The sequence below is a fragment of the Battus philenor genome, unplaced genomic scaffold, assembly GCF_028537555.1.
Source record: "Battus philenor isolate CCGP_79_NKW_IND1 unplaced genomic scaffold, ilBatPhil1.0.hap1 SCAF_9, whole genome shotgun sequence".
NCBI classification, from domain to species: domain Eukaryota; kingdom Metazoa; phylum Arthropoda; class Insecta; order Lepidoptera; family Papilionidae; genus Battus; species Battus philenor.
The window spans coordinates 14,107,166-14,132,272 of NW_027181759.1; the positions used below are offsets into that span (position 1 = coordinate 14,107,166).

General features: G+C 32.7%; 1 protein-coding gene across 1 annotated transcript in view; it reads right to left on the reverse strand.

Annotated features, from left to right (window-relative positions):
* Cht7 (chitinase 7) overlaps window positions 1–25,107 on the reverse strand; it is a 124,825-nt gene that overhangs the window by 37,319 nt on the left and 62,399 nt on the right. Inside the window, exons 2-5 of the mRNA XM_068776147.1 lie at window positions 20,556–20,634; window positions 16,935–17,137; window positions 15,738–15,975; window positions 8,486–8,665 (exon numbers count right to left, since the gene is read on the reverse strand). Of these exons, the coding sequence (XP_068632248.1) occupies window positions 8,486–8,665; window positions 15,738–15,975; window positions 16,935–17,137; window positions 20,556–20,634 (700 nt within the window). The remainder of the gene's footprint in view (window positions 1–8,485; window positions 8,666–15,737; window positions 15,976–16,934; window positions 17,138–20,555; window positions 20,635–25,107) is intronic.

The following is a 25,107-nucleotide window of genomic DNA, read 5'->3' on the forward strand; positions in this document are numbered from 1 at the left end:
ATTTTTTCTTTTGATATTTACATCACGTATATCGCACTTAAATTAAAATGTATAAACCCCACGTTACCCTTTAGTAAGGACGTCAGAAATTTGATTAAAAGCGAAATGGTGTTTTGTTTCTCGTCCCTGGAGTACTAACGGAACAGAACAATTTTCTAGATGACACAAAACGTTTCGTTTCTGCGACTGAATATAAGAAACATAGGTATGTATAGTAGTTATTAAAAATAAACATATTTATAGGTAGATTATATAAGTATTTTCCAATAAATAATTAAATCTTTGGTGTTTATAGGTTAATTGCTGTCAATTATTGTACAGTACGTCAATTCAAAAATTTAGTAGAAAGTAAAACTAAAAAAGCGTTCTATAAACTCTGATAACATACTTATAAAAAAAATTATTATCTTTCCCAGGAGACTTTAGTCTATCATAAATAATTGGCCTATAGCATTCCAAATAAAAAAATAAATTTTTGTACTTCATAGTTATAACTTAATACAAGTCGATTGTAAGTAGGTATAAAGTTTTAAAGTTTTTTCTGATAAATTAGGTATATGATCACCACCTTTAAAGCATGAGTGCCTGTATATGAGTGCCTATTAATATAATGACTCATCACGATATCTCTGGAATCATAAGGAAAAGGGCTTAAAATTTATAATAATATTCCTTACGAGAAGTTCAGAACGAGTTCCGAGGCTTATATTAATTTTGAAAAGAGGAAAGCGGATCATTATTAAACATATAACAGGTGTCTGCAATATCTCTTTTCAAAATTCCGCACGATTGGTATTTTTTTTCAAAATGTTTATTGCCTATTGCAATAATCGTATTTAAAACCATAAATCAGCCACCGGACATCCTGTATTATCGTAGACCTAAGAAATTTCTTTGCTTTAATAAAATAATAAATTTTGTCAGATTACTTTTGCTATCTGATCAATATCATTATAAATTTGAAAGCTGTGTTCACAATGACCATTTAAAATAAGCTCCTCCGAAATAAAAACTATAATTGATCCAGAATTATTACAGCTTTTGTGTTCCAAAATTGAATTTAAATTTTAATTGACATAAAATAAACTTGTGTCTTGTACCATCAAACAATTAAAGTGCAACGTTATATAAACAGTTGGCACCGAAGTGGAATAACATTTAATGAAATAAATTCAATTCGAATATTAATACAACTGGAGCCATTATTTAATATTTATATCCAAACGGATAAGTTCGAGCGGCGTTTCAAATAGGGAACATTCGAAAATGCAAACTCTAAACATTTAGAAACTATCCCTCGATCGACAATTAACATAATTTAAATCTAATACCACATCTGCAAGGTAATCTTCAATTGCGAATTGTATTTTGTTATTACATTCTGTATTATTTGAAGTTTATTTTAAAAGCTTTATATCGAATGTTTCTATCTCATTTGTATCCACACGGCCTACTTTTGTATCGATAAATTTATTGTCAATTAATTAAAATTCAATAGTAGTACTTTACAAAGATAATAATACTCAGTTATTTCTCTATTGTTTTACTCTTTATTTATTTAGGGGTGGACCACCCTTATCACTTAGGGGTATGAAAAATAGATAGTAGCCGATTCTCAGACTTAATGAATACGCTTGTATAATTTGGTAAAAATCGGTCAAGCCGTTTCGGAGGAGTTCAACAAGTTCGAACACCGTTACACGAGAATTTTATATATTATATATATTATATATATATATATATATATATATATATATATATATATAGAGAGAGAGAGAGAGAGAGAGAGAGAGAGAGACGTACATTTATGGAAATAAGCCTTTCTAATAAGATTGCTTGCATCCAAGCTTTTCTGACAACCTTAGGTCATGTGTTCACAATGTAGGTGTACGATGTGATCTGCGCTGGTATTCGCAGTATCCACTTTAATATTTTGGACAATTTTTTCTTATGAGAAATAATATAGAATATATTTCGATATTGCATTGGCATATTTTAGATAAGACTTTATTCCTATTGATTATATTGAAACATGCATTACCAATCGAATTATCTGTACCCTAGGAAACATATACCTAAATCCCATACAACTAAGGTAAATAAATACTAGGAAGTTAGCAATGTACCTAGAAATCAATTCATTGTGAAGTTACATGCTGTAGAGGTAGTAACAAGACGGCTATCAGCGAAATCTTTAATCTATTGAATGATATCAAGACAGAAAATTAGCTCATTTTTGGCACGGATACATATGAAGACGAGTATTGTTTTTTCCATTGAATGCTAATATACTATATTGCAAAGAGTCCGAGCCTCGTACACCGTACTCTCTTCCTCCTACAACGCGTTTACCCCGGCACATACACTATGAATGGAAAATAAGGAAATAATTGACGTCTAATATCTTAAGTATTCTGCAAATTACTTATAAATAAATATTATAAATATATATAAATATTAAATATATAATATACATAATATAATAAATGTAATAAAATATATAATATACACAAATATAAAAAGTTTCATGGCCTCCATTTTTCGTACCTATCGTACACCTCTAGCTTATTATTGGGAAAGGGAGTTTTACTTTCAATAATTTTTCCATTCGTTCACTCATTCATTCACTCATCTAACTTATACACAATCTGATATTCTCATTCATTATTAATTTTCCTTCTTTACGTCTTTCATACCTTCAACTATCACAGTCTAGGTCTTACTGTAACAATGTATCACAGTTTATTCTTATTTAATAAAAACTTAAGTTATTTGTTTGTATCACAGGTGTATATTTATAATTAAAGACGTTAGAGGTATCCATTTTAGGTTTTAATATTATAATAATGCAGAATGCAACCCGTTGTGGCGAATTAAAATTTCATGCAGGAATTTAGTTTTGAAATAGCAGCGGCGTTGGCGACAGGTGCACTGTACCGCAGCAAACGGCCTTATAGGGATAAATTAAGTTTCGATAGGGTGCGGTGCGAAGGCAGCCGAATCGATATTGAATTCATTGTGTTGTTTGCCAACAAATTTAAAACAGTGTAACGGGCGGACGAGTGTCTCGTTTACGAATAAAAACGTAAATAATGTTTATGTTTATTAAGCATAGCATATTCGGGAATTGGTGAACTGGTTGGTCGAATTAGAAATGAGAAGATCTTTAGATGTAGTTCGAAGAACCAGAAGTGCCCGCGATTGTTTTTTTTTTGACACCCGTTATTTGGGACCTATGCTTCCCCTCCTATCTGGTTTGGGACAGGGTTGTTTTTTATCTTAACTCATCTTTCAGTCTTTTTTATTTTCATTCTCAGCTATCATCGTTCACATAGTCTATCATTCTATTCATTCATACCATGATTCGATCAGTCATTCTCCTTCATTCTGATTGCCATTCGTTCATCGCCCCATCCTTTTCTCTCATTTTTTAGTTTAGACAAAAAAAAAAACTACATTCGTTTTTTTTATTTTAACATAATATAAACGTTAGTAAGAAAAGGACCAATATTTAACCACTTCCGCACATACAGTGGTAGTCGTGCAACAAAGTGCACCGCCCGCCAGCCTGCTGATAAATACGTATGAGGCGCACAATGCCAAAACCAACTCTGTGATTGGCACTAATCGGTGTAACATAACTCCTGATATGCCCTGTGGAGGGATGAAACACGTGTTGAGTGAATTAACGGTGGCAGTTGTGTAATTCGCATTGTTTGCCGCATACGCATTTATCAGCGGGCTGGCGGGCGGTGCACTTTGTTGCACGACTAACACTGCATGTGCGGAAGTGGCTAAATATTGGCCCTTTTCTAACTTAGAATGGACTTCCGCAAGGTAACGCCTTATTCCATTAAATATAATATAAACATTATCACAGTATACTTATTTTCTAATTTAACACAGATTTTTGAGTTTTATATTCTATTTTATTATCATCTAATATTATTTATTTCGGCATTTTGTTGTTTCTTTTGACCAATATCAATATCATTTTTTTATTTTTGTTACATGTTTGACAAATTTTTTCGCAAAACTTTAAATACTGACCTACTGTACACAGTAGTGATGTACACGTCATTCATTATTGAGGACCAACCGATTGTTGTAGGGGCTGAAAGGTTGTCGAGTGGTGACCACGAGCCTGTAGATACGGTTCGAGTAGACCCCCCCCCCTAGTAGGACGGAGGCTGTATAAACAAAACAACCTTGCTTGGAAATCTATATCGGAGGCACAGGTTGTGAACGTATTACAGTTGAAATGGTGATGAATATGATGAATTAAAATTGAGGTCATATATAGTCACTAGACTAGATGGTAGCGCTGGATCGATAATTGTCGAGATCTTTGTGAAGGCTTTTGCCTTGTAGTGACTGGCTTTTAGTAATTTTATGTCTATAAACAGTTTCAAAAGGGCCTCTTATTTATTACGGGTGGAAGACTACATTAAAAAATTACTTTAATAAGATTATGTAATATGCATTCTTTAATATGCACTATGAAAACTCTTTATTTAATTAAGATTCTTCAAGTACAAGAGTGAATAGGTATCTTCTAGGCAAGCCTGTATCGTTAGCTGTTTGAAGTCAAATTCTTTGTCTACAATCAATATAAATACATTTAAAAAACTTTTAAGTTAAACGGTTTTTTGATACCCATACTGTGATGGTTGTGAAAAAATATGTACCTAGTCCGCCATATTGGAACGGCGTTCATCTTGAATTTTAAATTTTGACATAATCATCATGTTATTCTAGTGGTTAAGGAAAAATATGTAATCCGCCATTTTGTATCGGCGGCCATCTTAGATTTATAATGTTATTGATTTTATTATATTGTATTGTCATCTAAATTAAATGTGTGTACCAAATTTCAGATCAATCTGACAACGGGAAGGTGCTTAAATTTCAATTTCTAATTTTGACCCAAAATAAACAAATTCCGTACGGGTCGAACTAAATAAAATCGTTTAATAAAAATACATATTTTTTTATAGATACATCCAAGAAATGCCTTTAGAAATGCTTTAAAAATATGCAATGTAATTTTGCCGGTATGACCAAAATTATATTGGTCATTACGACAAACTTATTAAATAATGTAACCTTTTCTTAGTACAAACAAAAATAAAATATTAAATTTAATTTTCTTGTCTAATTGTACTGATAATTATTTAAAACAAAATACCTGTCACAGATTTAAGATAAAGGGAACGAAAAAGAAATACAATCATATCCTTACAAGATATGTGTCAAACCTAAGATAATCAATATTACAACTATGTCCAGCATTCGAGGGACTCCGGTTTGACTTCGAGCACCGGTCTGGTGTGAAAATCAGGGAGGAATCAATAGCCTCCCTGATAAGAGAAGAAAAAACAAAAGAAGAGTTCCACCTACTCTGTAGAAAAATAATAAGTATAGTAATAGATAGAAATAAAAGCTAATAATAATGTAAACAACAAAAATAAAAAAAATAATGTAAATCCAAGTGATATTGTAATAATCCTATATAGAAATAAAATAATAAAAATGTAAAAGAGTAATGAGGTATGTATGAAAGGCGTTACAGAGCGAAAGGGAAAGACAGAAGAATTGTGGCAAGAATAAAAAGAACGAAAGATCATACGATGTATGAAAGACGATAATGAAAGTAAAAAAATATGTGAAAAAAATTAAATAGTGTTGAATAGTCCCTATCCCACAAAAGATAGGGCGTACGAGAGGCTCCCAATAGCGGGGGTCATAAAAAAATATATTACAACTACATTACAAGTGCAATAATCGATTGAATTTAAATGAAAAATATTACGAACAAATGAACAGTCTAAACTGTTCAAATCAAAAGGAAAATAGAGAGAACGTTGTTTGTTATCTTACATCGAAGTTTGTTTCGATTTCCTTTACATATGCCGGCGACGTGGTGCCCGACGTATGCCAATATTTAGGCGATTTGTTCGACCGTTGCGGTACAACGAGATAACCGCCCCAGACTACCCTATCCGGTGCAGATGCCACACGATACGGGCGGCAAACTAGATGTATTCTTTATTGGGAGTCTCTTATCTTTTTTTGGCACTATATTTCAGAGACGCAGAGTGTTTAAACAAAATTCTGTACGAAACTAAATAATACATTGGTTGATAATAATTACAATGTTCTAATGAAATCAATTCGACATACGTATTTTTAAATATAGAACTCATTTTGAATGTGTTCGAAATACAAGAAATGAAACGTACATATTTTTTATGAATACTGTCACATATCGTCAGTAAATTTTGTGTTTAGAAGATTAAGAAATCCTTCATTATTCAGAGTGTACGCATATTTTATAAAAAAATCTAAAATTAAAAAAATTATTACTTGACTAAATGTGTGGAACTTGGTTTATTGACATTAAAAAATGTTAAATTTCATTTAAAAGAGCAATAGTTGAATTGTGGCTTGCTCTTCTCTCTCTCTCTCTCTCTTTAAATATTAAATAGTATATGTATATATATAAATAATGTGTGTGTATTATGAACTATGATAGATTATAAGTTTAGTAACTTATGCCGCGATACTGTATCTGAGTTTTTCCTTCTGTAGAATTCTCTTTTATTTTTACTTAACTTAGTTGAAATACTTCTTGCACTAGAGTTCTACAAATTGGCCAAATCTCAATATGTTTGTATTAAAAAAAAAAAAAAACTTCTTTATAAGGTAACTATATTATATATATTACTTTCAAATCATACTCAGTAATGACACACAACTTTCTTCTGCTTATGAATTCGTCATGTTACAACAAAATTACTCATAAAAAGTTGAATAAACACTTCTTACAAATAACTTTTATATTAACTTTCACTAACACTCACCGTTGAACTCACTTTTAGCTAACTATTCAATGACTCAATGTTTTTTCCTTCCTTAATATTTCAGTGGTGTGTAAATTTAATAATATCTTGAGTCATGATTTATAACGAAAACACTACATGACGCATTTTACAAATACATAGATAGGACACAGTAAAAATGAAAAAACAAAAACAAAAAGGTAACAGAATGTAATTTAAAAAATGAGTAATACTGTGATATATACATAAGATAAAAAACGGTGAAAGATAAGAGTTAAGGAATGAAGATATCGTGACATAAAAACAGAATGAATGAGATATATTAAAAAAGTATATACTGGTAGGAGAGTAAGATAAAAAGAAACGAATGTGAATAAATAATTAAATAAAAACTGTCCCAGTGTACTCAAGAGAGGAGTTATACGAAAGGTCCCCAATTCCGAAAACCAAAAAATTAAAGAAACATACAGATTGATTAGTAATAGGTGAAAATATTTTAAAGAAATTGATATATTTGTATGAAATGTTAACAACACTCTATTTTACTTAATTATTATTATTAATAATAGTTTACTATCTGTCCTTGCAAAGGTTGTACTGTCAGAAGTTATTAGCGTGTCGCATTACAACATAAAATGACTGGAAAACGGCGTAGAAACTGTAATGCTCTTTTCTGACAAATGAGCAATTTATTCCCCACTTTAAGGCTGTTATATCTTTAACCAATTACCCTCTATTTAACAAGTATATATATATATATATATATATATATATATATATATATATGATTTTGTATTTAAAAATCATATTCGTTAACCACTTTTTTGTAGTTTGACCTTTATCACCATATTTCTTTTAAACATCATTATGTATCATATTGTTTGACTTTTCATATCATCTTTTGAAATTACGCATTTATCTCTACTCGAAGTATATTCCTTTCATATCTAACACTTCGACAACTCACTTAAGTCCATATTTATAAATATTTGATTCAAATTATAAAATTTACAATCATCAAATAATGTTTTACCAATTTGTCATCTGATAAATCCAACTACATTTATTCTACTGTAGAATAAACTCTTCATTCTAATAATAGTGTCAAAATACCAATACGTATACGGTTTGATAATTATTAGCGGAAGAATTGTCGTACAAGCTATCTTGTGACATAGACACCCTATCTAAAGTGAAATCGAAAGATTAAAGCATGTAGTTTAAAGAGTTATATCATTTATTTCTATGCCCCCAAGATGTGGCAGAGGGCATCCACAGTATGTCACTATCCCGAGCGGTCTTGAGCCTTGCTTTACTTCGCTCTACGTCATTCCAAGTGCCTTCACTTCTGCAGTGATCGTCCGCCGCCAAGTTTTCTTTGGGCGGCCATATCTTTGCTTTCCTCGAGGATTCCATTCTAGGGCTTGCCTCGGTATGTGATCAGGGTCCCTTCGGAGCGTGTGATCTATCCAGTTCCACTTGCGGCGTTTGATCTGTTGGTCGATCGGCATCTCACCACAACGTTTACGGAGATCTACGTTGGAGACATTCTCAGGGCGGTTTATACCAAGAATACGTCGAAAACTGTTGTTAACCGAGTCTTTATTAAAGAATTACAGATGTTTACTATATTTATCTCTTACCTTTAAGAAGCAGGACGTAGTTTTTCTTGTCGTCTCCGCCTTTAGGATACTCCCAATCCACATCAAGACCGTCGAAGTTTCTATCACGAAGATAAGGTATAGCTGAGTAGATGAAGGTTTGGCGGGCGTATCTTGTGGCTGACATCTCCTTGAACTTTTGAGTGCCGAAGGACCAACCGCCTATAATATAAATATAAACATTAACTTTTATTTTAAAACATTAATTTTGATATATATATGTATATATAATTATATAGAACTTTGAGGGTCTAGTTCGTTATTACTAATTAAGAACAAAGTAAATTATGTAAAATATTGTAGTAAACATGGCGTATATATCCCTGCGAGAATACATAGTATCCAAAGTTATTATTTACTGGAGCCTTGGGAACACTGAAGGTATATCAAGATTATCTTTATTCTAGTAACCTTATGTAAATCGATATTTCTCTTATATTATTATGTGCTTTCTTATATGACAAAGTATTTTTTTATGTTCCGCTAATCAAGTATCTGATCCAGATTTTCACGAGACTCGGAAAGTCTCTGAGTACCTGCATAGGTTTAAGATCACAGAGACTCACTTCTTGCATCTGTCCCGCATAATAAAGACCCAGGATGGTATGCGAGTTGGAGATAGGAAGTGAAATAGACGAGAAAAATATCGTCGTTATAATAAGCTATAAAGGAAAAAGGTTAACCTTCCTTAGACTTTGCATGGTGGTTCTTGGAGATAGCATTAAACGAAACAAAACGTAATAGTAAATTACCAAGTCGAATAAGCAAAGTAAATAAAATGGTTTACATTAAAATAGAAAACTGAAAATATTGTAAGAATTAAAAATAAATAAATCAATACTGAAGTTGATGAATATTAAATAAATAAATTAATAAAACTGTGATATTGCCCACCACCACTGTAAAGACGGAAAATAAATATGTATGACAATGTAAAATCATATGAAGTGTATAAGAATAATAAATGAGAGATCGAGAAAGTTGAAAGAAGATTGTAGAAGTAAAAAAATACAAAAAGAAAAAAGTTATTAAAGATTGTAAAAGAGTAGACTAGGGGTGAACAAAGGTCCCCCAAGAAGAGGAGGATAAAAAAGCATGTTTTATATTCTATCTATAGGTCGTGATGCCAAATAAATATTTCACTGTAAACATAATGAAATACCCTAGCACGTATTTCTCTGTATAACAACACTAATTTGTCTCGGCGCTGTGTATCGGTTGTGAGAAAATCGATTTACAAAGATTATCCCACAGGCGGCGAAGTTTCTCTAATCCGAACGAAACATTGTTTTCTCAACTAGTGCGGAGGCTTTGTAAAAAGGCCTCATGTCGATGTCGTTATTTAAGGTGGCTTTATTGTAACGCAGAGTTCTTTTTGCTTTTATGAAAATGGGTGAGGTTTTTGTCGGAGCTCTGTGAAAATAGGTGAAAATGCCTTCCACCGCGCTTTGTGCCGTGGGAAAGCTTTAGAGGTGTATTCGCACACGTATGTAGTGATGTGACGTGTCGCATCATTGTCGATTGTTTACGGTTTTTTTTTTCTTCTGCTCCGATTTTTTTACTCTAATTTATTTATAATAAAAAATTCTTATTTTATTACAAAATATATTATTCTTTCATTCTATAGCCTTTAGCGCCTTTAAATTTCAAAACAATTAAATAACACATACACTTGTACTAGTATTTTTTTAGCACACTATATGATTGGGTGATATACAATAGCCACATAATCGCCACGCTTGGCAGGCGGGTTGGCTATCATAGTATGATAAAATACGTAGAAGACACTGCTATCTATCTTTTGGAAAATTATTTGTGAGCAGTGGAAATATTATATAATTAATGCACATAGTGTGAATTATATAACAATGTTTCCTGAGAATCGAATCCGCGACCTACTATCAAAAGCCTCCGTCACACTGTACTACTGTATAAACAATATAAAATTCAAATGACGTTTAAAAGTTGTGCTATCATATAAGCAACTAATATATATGTTTATGTGGTAATTTCTTTGTGTATATCCGAAAAGTTATATGTGTTTTAAAAGTATAAGAGTTGAATTCGCCCAGAATTTTCTAAGTAATCATAATTTTTCTTTAGCAGCGAGTTTTCAACTTTTTGCTTACGTTTATACGAAATACTTTTGGGCTTAACAATGATGACTTCTCTCACATGATCGTTATTCGTGAAATTTATGTAATATATAATTGAACCTCCTTACTTACAATTGTACATTAAATATTAAAAAGAATTAAAGTATACTTGAAGTATGTTAAGATTTGTATAAATAAATGGTCTATCTAAACGTAGCATAAGATGTGTAAATATAAAATTACTTGTAAAATATATATTCTAAGAAGTAGTGGGTGGCGGTATGAGATACACAATTAAAAGTTAAAGATAAAAGTAATTCATTTAGTATTAGTGGTATACTTAAACGATTAAGAGATTTCTCTTTGTGTCACTTTAATTCAAATAGCAGTTGGGACTGAAATGTTCTTGGGTGGCGACCTCGATCTGGTAGGCACGACATTAGTAGGCCCCACTCTAAGTGGACCCACGAAATAGTTAAGGTACTGGATACAGGCAGCGCAGGACCGCTTATAGTGGCAATCTTCAAGGAAGGCCTATGCCTTGAAGTGGACGTCCATAGGCTGAAAAGAAGACGTAGAAGAATCCTATCTCGTAGAGTATGGTTATGATACCAGGTCTCAAAAATGGGAGGCATTCAACCTAAGCGTTCAAAGATAAAGGCAGTGAAGACAAACGCAACCCACTGGGTGCAAACGTTGAGATGTAAAATACCACCAGCGCCATCTAGTGCTGAATAGAGTATCTTCAACGTCATTTGATGACATTCTGTTTGACATTATTTCATGCGTCAGTAGATTTCATAAATGTTTTTCGGAGTGTAATTTAATAGTCTCATTTGTGTAAGTGATCTTATCTATGTTGCTTTAGATTGATTGCAGAGATTTTTTAAGTACAAATGTCTCATTGCACGGAGGCATTAAGAAAATCCTATGATGGTTTACAATGTAGCAGGTGGCGCAAAAGTAATGTCATAACGTGAACATGCGTTAATTTTTACAAATGGTGCCAAATGTCACTGTGTTAGTTGTACATAGATGCACATCGCTTGTTGACAACTTATTCTCTTATCTCTTCATCATAAATGTCAAAGCACTTAAGAGATTAAGGCATGTTCACATTGTGACATAACTTTTGCACCAACTGTTAAAGGCTTAGAAAAGTTATGTGCTCGCCGGAATGACGCAGTAACAAAAATATGCAAAAATATCCATAAAGATTTTTTAAAATAGAAAATCTGAAAGACTGACATGATTAGCTTCGATCCTAAGTCACGAGTAAACTAAGAAGACTTTTCAAATAAAAGCAATTCCATGTGTTGTTGTAAAACAGTGGCTGAATCTTATGTAATAAAAAAAAAATAAAAAAGAGGTTTATATCGATTAAAACGTTCCGAAACATCACTATCGGGTAGTAGAAGTTTGTTTGCGGCTAGCTACGCCTATATCTATCGGCTTAAGCAACGCCGAGAAAACGCTTGTAAAAAGGCACCCGTTGTTATAATTGTTTCCTTTCGACGCTGGAATTCTAATTAAGGGATTTTCTTTTGCCGTTTTGTTTACTTTAGTCTCTACTTATCCTAATTTACGGTTGCGTTTTTGCACTAATTTTAATCAAGCTTCTACGATTATGTATTTTCTTATATATTTACGTCATTTTACGCATTTTTAATATCCATCGGCACAACAACCTTGGACTACAGCAACCTTTTACTACTTTAAAGTTATTGCGGCCTTAAAGGCCTGTTACATTTCAGTATAAAAATCCATTGACATAATATACTTCAGGTGACATATGTAAATTAATTTTAGTTTCAATAAATAGTGATTGAACTAATTAAGAAAAAAATAAGCTCCCATTCCTTCTATATCCTGCTCCGACTATTATGACCCCGATTAAGTTGTCGAGCTAAGTGTCTTTTTAACAAACATCTGTTTACTTTAAGTGTCACGAATAGTCCTCCATACAGGGCATGTCTGGTAGAGAAAGATAATATTGCTCACGAACTACTTTGGTATACTCTACAAGGCTAGCTATCTTGAATCACCGAGGTTTGCTCGAGATAGGCGGTATCAAGGGTCTGTTGGGATTTATTGAGTAGTTGAATTTGCTTTTATAAGGTAAATGCAACTCCTGAACAAAAACTGTATTAAAAAAAAATAGAATATGTAAATAACAAAATAAAGAATAAAAAAGGTACTTAAGAGTAATAAGATGATGGAAGGAAGGCGATGAAAGCAAGAAGGAATGAAAAAACAAAATGAAAAATATCGTGATGGAAATTAGGTAAGAATAAAAGAAATTGAGAAATATGACAGTGAGTGAAGAATAAAGATGAAAAATTTAAAAAACTTATTTGTTAACAAAGACCTTGATCCCAAATAATTAGGGGTACGAGAGGCTTCCAATAGCGGGGACCATAAAAATGAAAAAAAAAAACTGAACAAAATGAGCAGTGACGCTTGATTACGGAAACCAGTCGGCAGAGACAAGGCAATAAAATCGAACTAATTTCAATAGATGAAAGTTTATAAATACTTGCATTGTAGATTATTGCAAATACATTTATATTACAATAATAATGATGAATTTTCAAATGAAAAATTTACGAAGCATTTTTACAAATATGCACTGGCTGAAAAGTCGTTTAGATAAAAAAAAAAAACTCAAAAATTTAGCCTATTTACGCTCTACCGCTCAACACAATCAGCCTTCCAGAGCACGGGCCACCTCGCCAGGGCTGGCAGGCGGGACAATGAAATATAGGTTGCGACCAATTAGTGCTTAATAAATGAGAGCAAAATTAACATTGGACGCCGTTGGACTCGATTTTTAAATTCAACTCACTGCAGTGTGAAATAATATTTGTTTATTTTAATAAATCTAAGTCTTAACAATTTATGTTATTGTACCCGGCGATAAATATTGCACATCGACCTTTGGAAAGAGACAATCGGCTAATTTAGACTTCGTAGAGCGTTATCTCTGTCGCACGAAATGCTAACAGTCCGTTATCTACCAGGAGCTGTTAAAATAAGTATCATTTGCTTCTTTTGATTTTTTTTTAAATACACCTATTTTTTAATAAGTGGTGGCTTTAGCTTTGGGTAAAACAGTATGAAGAAAACGTGTTCACATTATGTTTACGTTTTTAATATAAAATATATTGTTTAAATACGACATTGTGATAAAATAAAAATGGGTAAAATGGTTTTTATTATGTACAGTTTTAATTTTCCTAAATAATTTAATACGTAAACATACCGGATACCGGATTGCTTGTATTTCGTGCGACAGAGATAACGCTCTACGAAGCCGAAACTAGCCGATTGTTTCTTTCTAAAAGTCGATGTGCAATATTAATCGCTTGATACTGTATATGATGAGAAGAAAGAGACGTTGCTATTGTATTTATTTAATCGTTATTATTAAGATAGATAATAATAAAGATACATAGCTGACCCCGTAAACTTCTTTTATTGTAACGGTCAATGAATTTGTGCAATATGGATTTTCAAATTTAGAATAAAATAGTTTTAGTTAACATTTTACTAATGATTTTTGTAAACTGATGAAAAGTATATTTTATTACATATTCTATTTCGAAGAATGATAACTTTAAAAATTTAAAAATCATACAAATCGGTCTAACTGTTTCAGAGTTATAAATAAATGGTTAACTTTCACGGGAGCCTACGTTTCGGTATCGCATGTTATTTTTGATAATAGAAATTGGTTGCACTCGTCCCTCTAGGCACTAAGATATAGTGGAACCTATCATTATGATATCTAAATCTATCTCTATCTCTATCTAAATTGCCCTTGTTTGGGGCCGAAAGGTGTTTATTACCAAAAAATATTTATATATATATGTGTGTGTGTGTATGTGTGTGTGTGTGTATATATAAATTTTGATATTTTTTATTTATAAAATGATAATTAAAAAGTAATCAATAAGGTCATGTTTTGAGGGTTTAAATGTAACTAATTGCACAAATTAATTTTAAATTTACATTCAATTCTGTATGTATACAAATGTAGGCTTGCATGGAACAAAATTGTAAAAATTATACAAAGGTATATTCTAATAGAGGAAAAGAAAATTGATAATCGTTTTGTTAAAAAAAAAGGATTGAATAACATTAATGCAGGAAGCTGTAACGAACGTTTAAACCAGTTTATCGGAAATAGTTTACAAAATCACTTCCGCAGTAATTATAAACATGTTAGTGTACGTAACAAATTGAAAGCAGTGATAGTTGTCTTGTGTTTTCCAATTACGCTGAAAGAGTTTTTATTTTAAAAAAAAAACATTGCTGACTTTATATGGACAAAGAGGTATAGTTACTTTTCACATTGCTCCAATTATTAAGTGTAAAGGTATCCCAGTATCATACTATGACCATAATATTAACGTTCTTGGAAAAATTCTTCGTCTAACTTAGCGTTGCTTTATAGATACAAACCCAAGAGATCTATTGCATATGCCTCCCGCAAATATATCTATGTGGGAATATATCATAATCGTCACACTTGGCAGATGAGTTGAAGATCGATGTGTAGTATTATGGTATGCAGAGGACGCATAAATGTAAAAAGTCTAAATTATAAATGTATATAAAAGTTTGTATCGCAGAAATCGAACCCGCGGCCTTCGATAACAAGCCTCAGTTCTCTGCTGCTAGGCTACCACTGTTCAGCGTTAATATTTAGTTTTGCTTACTGTTATTATACTGTTTTAATGTTCATATATACATATACATGAACATTAAAACAGTGATGAGCATTAACACATGAACATTAACAAATATACATATATGTTATACTGTTTTAATGTTTATAGTAGAGCATGTGTTACTTCTTTGTATTTGATTTTTTTTAACATCACAGTATATCATGCAGTAGGCTTCTTTATTGCGTTTATTATATATGTATGTGTATATATATATATATATCCGCCACTCGCATGTATTTGTAATAATTCGATGATTCGATCTCGCAGCGAAGCTTCGCTATTAGTTGTACATATAAATATCATTGTACAAAATTAGTCAATAAATGAGTATTGTGTCTAGGAAAATAATTTTATCTAAATGAACAGTCAATAATAATGTAAATTATAAATAATATATTAACTCACCGATAGCAAGCAATGTTTTCAATTTCGGATTTGCTTTCTTCAATGCGTTAATTCTGTCGTACAGGCCGGTCTTTCCATCTTTTGTTTCGTCGTTGGATTCGAATGAACTGAGTTTTCCTTTCTTAAGCCAACCGAACGCGAAGATGATGTGAGTACACAGATCAGGTTGAATGTCTTCGGGTACAAACTTTCCAGTTTTCGTACGATATTGTGACCAATTCGTATAATAGCATACCACCTGAAACAAAATATAAATCTTAAACATTTCGTCGTTTCAGTCTTAAAATAAAAGTTAAATATTAATAAAAAATACAGTAAAAATTCAATAAAAAACCAATGTATACTATTCTTGAATAATTTAATCAGATATTTCCGACAATTATTAAAAAAATAATAATATGTTAATTTAAACAATCGATGTCAATGATAGTGTCATATTTGACATATGATTATTAAAATTAACTTAAATTCAACTTTGTGACTAAAATCTAACGTATTATAACTTAATTACAAATACTCATTGTAAGCATTTCGACTTCCGCATCACATAACTCTGTTAGCAACGACATATTCAAATATTATCCGTGAAGGTAATGACAACGTATAAGTTAAAAAAAAAACAAATAATAACTCAAGGTCAACTACTTTTATCTGATCGCATTCGAAAAGTTTATTGCATGACAAAACGTACATTCAAAGTTACGAACAATTAGTTAGATGTATTTAAAATATAAAGAACTATCGGTGTCTAAATATTAAATCTTTTTTTAAGGCTTTATTGTCTATCTTTTACTACGAACTTGTTTAATAGAAAGCGACGATTTTCTTAAAGATGATGCACGCAGACTAAGAAGGTAGGTAGGTATATATATATGTGTATATATATATATATATATATATATATATATATATATATATATATATATATATATATATATATACCTAATCATACATATACATCTGATCGTATAATTAATGTAGGATGATTTATGTCATCATTTTCCTTCTTAGTTTATTTTTCGTATTTTGTGATATTTACTAGTTTCACCAACTTTTATTAATTTATATATGCATCGCCCAAACAGTTAACTGACAATGGTTAACAAACTATGCCTTCGTCATTAAGTTCGCCACTATACGCAAAATATAAAAAAGTGTTTAAATAAATAAATAGATGTATAAGACTGTGAAATATACCTTGTAGCCGTCTTTGTTCTTGTGGTCGTCGGTACTGACGGAGTTGTCCGAGGTGGCAGCTGATTTCCGGCTCGCTAGCGTGGGGCGTCCACGGATCTTAGGTCTATTAACACTAGCCGATATCATCTGATCTGAAGACCTGGATACGCTGGACGATACTGACGTGGAAACTTTGCTCGGTTTCCTGAGTCTTCTGCGAACACCTGGAAGAAATATATTGTTATTTTATAGTATAATATAAATGTTTATTAATAAACATATAAATAGTTACATATTTGAATCTATAAAAGCAAAAAATTTCAGAAAATTTCTTAAAACAATATTTGTGAATATGGTGTATTTTAAGTATTTTTAATGCGGTATTAAATTTGCAACATCTAATAACGTCATTTTATAAGCTCACAGACTAAGTGCCAGGAACGAATTCGTGAACAACAAGGGTGCAAAGTCTTATACATGTATATAAATATTCAAACAAAAAATGTTCACTTGTTTTTTATAATATTTACTCTTTAAATGTTACATAAGCTATTTATTTAACTTAAAAGTGTCTTTTGCTGCCTGTCTACCTTGTGAGTGCATTCATATATTCTACACTATATTCTCCAAAAATTTTTGAGCCAAGCTCTAACTTAACCTTTCTAAAATTTTTACACTCCCCTATGTAACATACATCATTTTTATATTAAATTGAAAGGGTTAAACATGTGTCGAGACCACTTTCGAATTGTCCACCTTAAAAATTAAATTGCTCCTCTGTGAGGCGTGGGCTCCTTGTTGGGAAACACTGTTACAGTTAACACACAATAAACAGTGTGAACTGTAAAATACAGAAAATATAAGTAATTTAATAAATATGGTAGTGGAATGGTACGGTAGTGAAACTATCTAGATATCTTAAAGGAATGAGGTCTAATAGATTCAGGCGTTGCTTTGCGGAAGTCTATCCTAAGTAAGAAAAGGACTAATATATAGCTACTTCATAGCTGAAAAATGCCCATGCGGCAAACAATGCGAATTACACGACTACCACTGTTAATTCAGTCAATAAGTGTTTCACCCATCCACGGGGCATCCTCAGGAGTAATGTTACGCCGATTAGTGCCAAACATCAAGTCGGAATGAGGGTCACAAACGATCGAAAGTAACCAATATACAATTGGGTTATAGTGGCAGACAAGATGGCCACTTTGGCTTTAATGTACTCGATTTGAGACTACGGACTTACATGCGTATCGCATGTAATCCACTCACAAAGCTGTTAACCTACTTTGTTAATGTTGTCGGAAGACTTTTGATAGTATCACCTTCCAACCTATCAAAATATATTTGGAAACACCATGTCAGCTGTGGACCTACTAAGCTAATGTTCACTACTCCAAGCATCTTGCATTTTGATCAGTAATGGCAAACTTTATTCGGTAGCAAGAGGAAATTTGTATGAACACAAGATACCCTGCTCTCTGGAGAAGGTTCTGTGGGATTTCTGCCCACTTAAACCTTCTATGGTCTTCTTCAGTCCGGATCTCCTACGGAACTTTCCCTCTGTACTATACTAAGACTCATCCCGGGAAGAAGCTGAACCTCCTCCAGCATCCTCGCATTGATTCCCAACCTCAACACCCGCGTACCTATCGTATATAACCTAATCATGACACTAAGAAACATCATTTACCTTTAGTATAAAAAGAAAACATTCCATAGTACATATACATAGATCATATGGAATATATGAGGAAAAAGGGCATTTTTATACAAAAGAAGTTTCTGTTTTTTTTTTCTTTTTTAATTGTACACCCGTCGAGTCATCGGCTACAAATCTTTTTTCATGGATCGTATGTGCGCTTTCATTACACGGTACGAGCGACAATAGATTTGTTTCGATTGGAAATGTGTTTTTTTTTTTTTTCAACAAAGTAAACTCCGGATTAGAGGATTGAAATAAAAAAGTGATCTTGTATCAGGATTTTTTTTCTGTTTTGTACATATATTAGAGTGGTCAGCTGTACATTATTATAGCTATTTGAATGATAATTTAGATTTTAATAGGGATTTCATATGCTCTCGGAAGTGAAAGGAAGGAACAGTAATCTAGTGATCATCTTGAAGGAAATGTTGTTGTGTCTTCAGCGTGGCGTAATCTAGCCAACATGTCTGCTATTGTAACATCATTTGATTGTTACAAAATACTTAATTTATACGGTAACAAATGGCCACTTTGGCCTTGTCTTTCTAAAATGGAGAACAAGCCCGGCAAGCGCAACGTAATTTTTTTTTATTATACTCGTATTTTTATTAACTCAGAAATGAGTTCTTACACTTTGAACCTCTTTAAGTTCATAGTCGTAAAAACCATGTTAAAAACCATGAAGAGAGAAATCTTCGAGATTTCGCTGCAATAAACAATTCAGGAATGAGAAGCAGTAGAGGCCAGTTGAAGGCTACATAGCACACAGAACAGACAGCCTCTGGCTCCTTAGATTTCTAAATAGGGACCACGGACCTTTAACACGATCCATGCCACGGCAATTTTTGTAGATTTTCCATTCAAGCTGCGTGGGGCGTATACGACCCACACTTTAAATATTGAAAAAAGTAATTTAAAACGTATACTTTACACTTTTTCAATACTACAAGCCCTAATCAGCGGGAAAAAGGTATAAATTTTAATATTCTTTACATAGAGGCGTACATAATGTAAAGTTATTTCGACCATACAATTCATTATTTAAGAGTCCTTTGTTTTTCAATGACAACTGCAAATGGCCTGAACAGAAAGTGTAGTGGGAGTCGTATACGCCAACAAGGCATGCAATGTGTTAAACGCAACAACTTCTACCGACAAGGTGGACAGCCACAGCCTTGTTCAGGTTGTCGGAAGACGTTGAATGAAGGCTGCCACATGCCTGTCTTATTATAAATCTATGGGGGAAGCCTATGCAGTCCACTAAGCAGTGGATGTCCTCTGGCTTAAGTAACGATAATAATGATATAATTATTTGTTAGTCTTGCGTCCAGTAAGGGTATAAATAACAACTCACCTACGGTACAGTCAGAGTCACATGAACCGGCAGAACATTCAGATCAAGGTATAATTAAGTTGTAAGTAGAATTTAATATTTTTATTCAGACTGTATTAGTTATGTCAACATAACTGACATCACTTTTAAAACAACAACGAATGACTGAAACTTTAGTATCCAATCATAAGTTACGTATTTATAGGTAGGAGCATCAGTAAACTATTATGTTGATGTAACATAAGTTATCTTAAGTTAGCTATAGCCTTATCCACGTGCAGTATCAAAATCGGACTTCACTATGATGGTATCAATTGAATAGTTGTTATACATTTACAATAAGAATGAAATTGTTGAAACAATAGTGTTTAGTTTGCAATTACATGTTATAAAATTGCAAGAAATTTATATGTCAATTAATTCTTGAATTTTTTAGTATGTTTTAGTCTCACATGATTTCGTGTGTATTATATTAACTGTATTCATAACATATGTTGATTACGTATCAATGCTATTGTAAAAGAAAGAAAGTAATAAAGAACAAAGCCTTCGATTTGATAATTTATTACTAGTAATTTTAATTGGTATTTATATATCTTACTTGTCGAATCTGAAGCGGGTGTGATGATGGCGACGATCAATAAGACGGTGACCGTCCATTGTATCAGTCTCGGCGGCCACTGAAACAAAAATATTCCAAATTTAAATTCAATACGTTTCAAAACATTCTTTTTATTCTGTACCTCAGATAAACTTAAAAATGTTTATGATCTGTTTATTTTCATTTTCATTTATTTTCATGTTAATAGTTTCTGTGTTTAGCACTAATCGGTGTAACATAACTCCTGAAGATGCCCCGTGGAGTGGTGAAACACGTGTTGAGTGATTTAACGGTGGTAGTTGTGTAATTCGCATAGTTTGCCGCATACGCATTTATTAGCGGGCTGGCGGGCGGTGCACTTTGTTGCACGACTACCACTGCATGTGCGGAAGTGGTTAAATATTGGTCCTTTTCTTAAATAGTTATAAAGTTCACATGATTGCTTTGTAACCTGGGTAAATGCTCACTGATATCTTCCAACTGCCTTACAAGAAGATGATATATTCAGTTTAATAATTATTCAAAATTTAAACACTTCAGTGTTAAGTGTAGCTTAGCTCTAAAGGATTGAGACTTGCGTTCGTAGGCCACGGTTCGATTCCTGGGACACAATCTTAAATACTTCACATTTTGTGCAATAATTATATGGGATTTCAACTGCTCTTTCTTTTCAGATGATTATCAGCTGCGTCCTCTGTATACCATATTACCACACTGCGTGTGTCAACTTGCCTGTCAAACTTGACAATTATGGTATATCTCCCCATGGATATCTTAAGGAGAGACTTATGGCTTGCAGTAGAGTCTACGGGCTGAAACTACGACGAAACACCTCCTTATGTAAGGTCTCGAGGTGTGTAATGTATACTGTTTTGTTAGATTTAAAGAAGAATGAGAAAAGTAAAAAAAAAATAATGATTTAGATTGGTTTAGTTTTTTTAGATTAGATTGGTTGAAAAAACCTCGGCATGTATATGAGACTGAACTCAGCCGATGTTTGCTCAATGCAAGGCAAAGGTCTCTTCCACAGATTACCACGTTTCCAGTGACTTCATAGAACTTTGATTATATTTGAAACTTGTAAGATTATTTGATCAATTATAATGTAATAGTGGTCTACACAAAATTAAGTCAAAGCTCTACAAAGCTCGTGAAGCTTAAACCTAAATAATCCAGTCCGCATCTATCTCGGAGGATGAAATTGCCGTTCACAGCCCTCACGTGCGCTCATGAATAATTTAAAAGCATGCGTCGCGTCTCGTAACATATTTGCTAAAGTTGCCACAGATGATAATGAAACTAGTTTATCACGGTTCCACAAATGGTAAAACTTAAAAACATTATTTAAGTATACATTATTCAGATTCTTGGACAATGCAATAAGAAAAAACGTAAATGCGACGTAATAAATGACATTATAAGCATTGGACGAATTGACGACCACTGTATCTATAGATCACGTCAAGTTGGCATACATATTATTAGTGGGACCGGAAAGTAATGTCGAAGTCTTAAATTAAATTCACAAGACTACATTTTCATCATCTTCGTTGTTATCAACCTTTCGCCATCCAGTATTCAAATTTTCGGTGCGGTAAAAATCAATCAGTTTTTTTGTAAAATATTTCAACAGAAACGACGTTACTTTACGGTCCCCCTAATACAATAGAGCGAAAATCACACCACTCAGAAAAGAAGTCCTGAAAAAGAAGATATACAGTCTATGAAAGAGATCAGATAAAGGAAGAAGATAGAGAAAATAAAAGAAATCAGAAACTCAGGCAGACTATATCAGGTCTCAGAGAGAAATTTACAAATTTTTACCGCCCATAAAAAGGCCTCTGGGGGGGAGTGATATGAGCAAGCTCATATATCTACTGCGCAATAATACAAAACGTCAATGTGGCTTAATAAGCATTTGTCGAATCGACCACCACTGTATCTCTTGTATAGATCTCTTGAAGCCGACAAACATATTACAAGAGAGTGAAAACCCTACCAGTCAGAACAGAAGTGCTCATGTCGTCCAACTACAATGTAGACATATAACCTTGTCAAAACCTTCAGAAGACGCTGGTTGTTGGCAGTTCCCTACGGCTCAATTGTAAATCTTTGGGAGGGCCCTATTAGTAGTGGATAGCCCAGGAATGAAGTAATGACGACGATTTCTCCTGAGAGAAAAAGTTCGAGTTCTAAAAGTTATAATTAAAAAAAAAAACACTGAGAAAGTTTGCCGAAAAAAAGACTAAAAATTCAAACGAAACACCAGCCAAAGTAAAGATTAAAAATATGTATATAGTAATACACGTCGCAGCGGATTTCACGAACTCCATTTTCCGCCAGACATGGATTAAGGTACGGTAAAATTCAGACAGATTTGCTTTTAAAAACCAGCGTCTGGTGCATCAAGTTTATTATTTAATACATTTTTCTATATAGAGTGCCAAATTGAACTATCTTACACATAAACACTTCATTGTTTTCTTTTTAAAATTAAAAATATCGACGCCTAGTTGAATCTAACACCTCTTCAGATGATAAATGACTCAGACCTAAGAGGAATAGATGAAAGACACTCAGCTGAACTTTATATTTTTGGAGTAATTTCAAATTACATCTAAATATATATAAATGAATGTTTGTCTGTATGTCTGTATTTATAGAATCGAAAACTATGCATTTAATCATGTGACAATCTTAAGCAAAGTTATTGTGCATGAACCCACAAAGGTTTAAGTTGGTATGATCAATTCTCAACAGATGGAGCCACTGTTATTCCAATGAATTTCATACATTGCCGTGACAGTTTACGCTGATTTAAATAAAAAATAGAACAGTGAACGAATGATGTCGTTTGGAATTGAGGGTGACATAGGAATTTATGTAATATGTAAAATTAATATGTGGCTAGAATAATTAAAACCAAAACGATAAAAATAATCAAATAAACTGATTGTTTTTGTTAAATTGATTGGACGAAGTCGCAGGGCACATTTTGTGTTTAAAGACTGATATATGTGCCTATGTCAGGCAGAAGATACCTACGTATACACCATATGTTCAGTACATTGTGTATGGTAACATAGTGTCCTAAAATTACTCAAATATTTAATTTTATATCCAAACATGAACTTAAAGTTTAAATTAAAAGATTTTAATTAAGTTAATATTAGATCGCGCGTTAAAAATACAATGACACACTAATGAAAATATTTAAGTGAGAAAAGGACCAATATTTAGCCACTTCCACACATGCAGTGGTAGTCGTGCAACAAAGTGCACCGCCCGGCATACGGTAAACAATGCGAATCACACAACTGCCACTGTCAAATCTCTCAACACGTGTTTCACCCCTCCACGGGGCATCTTCAGGAGTTGTGTTACACTGGTGTTGCACGACTACCACTGCATGTGCGGAAGTGGCTAAATATTGGTCCTTTTCTTACTTAGGATGGACTTCCGCAAGGTAACGCCTGACTCCATTAAATATGAAAATATTTATCAATTTTCAAAGATGTTAAAAATACATTTTAACTTTGTAGCATGTATAAAGTTTTTTTTGATAAATCCCGAGTACGGCCCAGTGATGCCGATATAAGCTGCATCGCTGCATGGAAGTACCGAAAAATTAGGCTACGGATTTTAAATTAAGCATTTATTAATATCGCCTGGCGTTCCCATGATAAAGATTCAAATTTTAAAAGGCATTTGCGCCCATATCCCCCAATACATTCGGGTCCCACTTTAAATTGCTTTAACGTCGAAAATGTGGCTTGGTGAAATATTTTACGATGGAATATATGATGTGGAAGTCATTTCCGCGAGTTGAAAATTTATACGTCCATTGCGGATTTTCCTCTTTTATGATACGGGCGTTTTTATTGCGACAACGCGTTGGTGATCGTTCTGTACTGCTGTAGGTTTTACCATTTTGCAAGTTAAATGATTGTCAGTTTGCATTGTGAATTGATAAGTAGTTTTTTCGTGACAAGATCTAAAATTGGCTTCTTTTACCGTTTGGTTTTTAGCTAAAATTTGTTTTTTTTTTTTTATTTGTTAATCTAAATACACTAGATATTTTTCATGGCTCCAACTTCTGGGGAGCTCTTATACAATTTCTGTCAAGGGTTCAAAGTTCACAAATTTTTCGATTTTTATTTTCTCGCTCTTCACAATATTTCTCTCTAATTTTTTTTTCTATCTTGTCTATATCGTCTCCTAGATTGCTACTTTACAACATTTAATTTCTTTATTTATTAAAATTTTGTTACATTCCAATTTATTGCTTTTATCTTTTTAACTCATGTTTATATTTCCTTTTATTACTTTACTTACAACCTTCTGGCGGTAATATAAGAATGTCTGGCGGCTTTCTTCTTGGCTTCTCCATGAGGCGTTCATCTTCACCAATCACTTTAGATTAGCTACTGTAAATAGATACATACTAAACGCTTTTTTTGCTCAGTCTTACGAAGTTCAGTGAATCTATAAATGTTTTCTCAAGATAGAACGACTATATATAATTTATTGCTTTAAATAAGTAGTGCCTCGA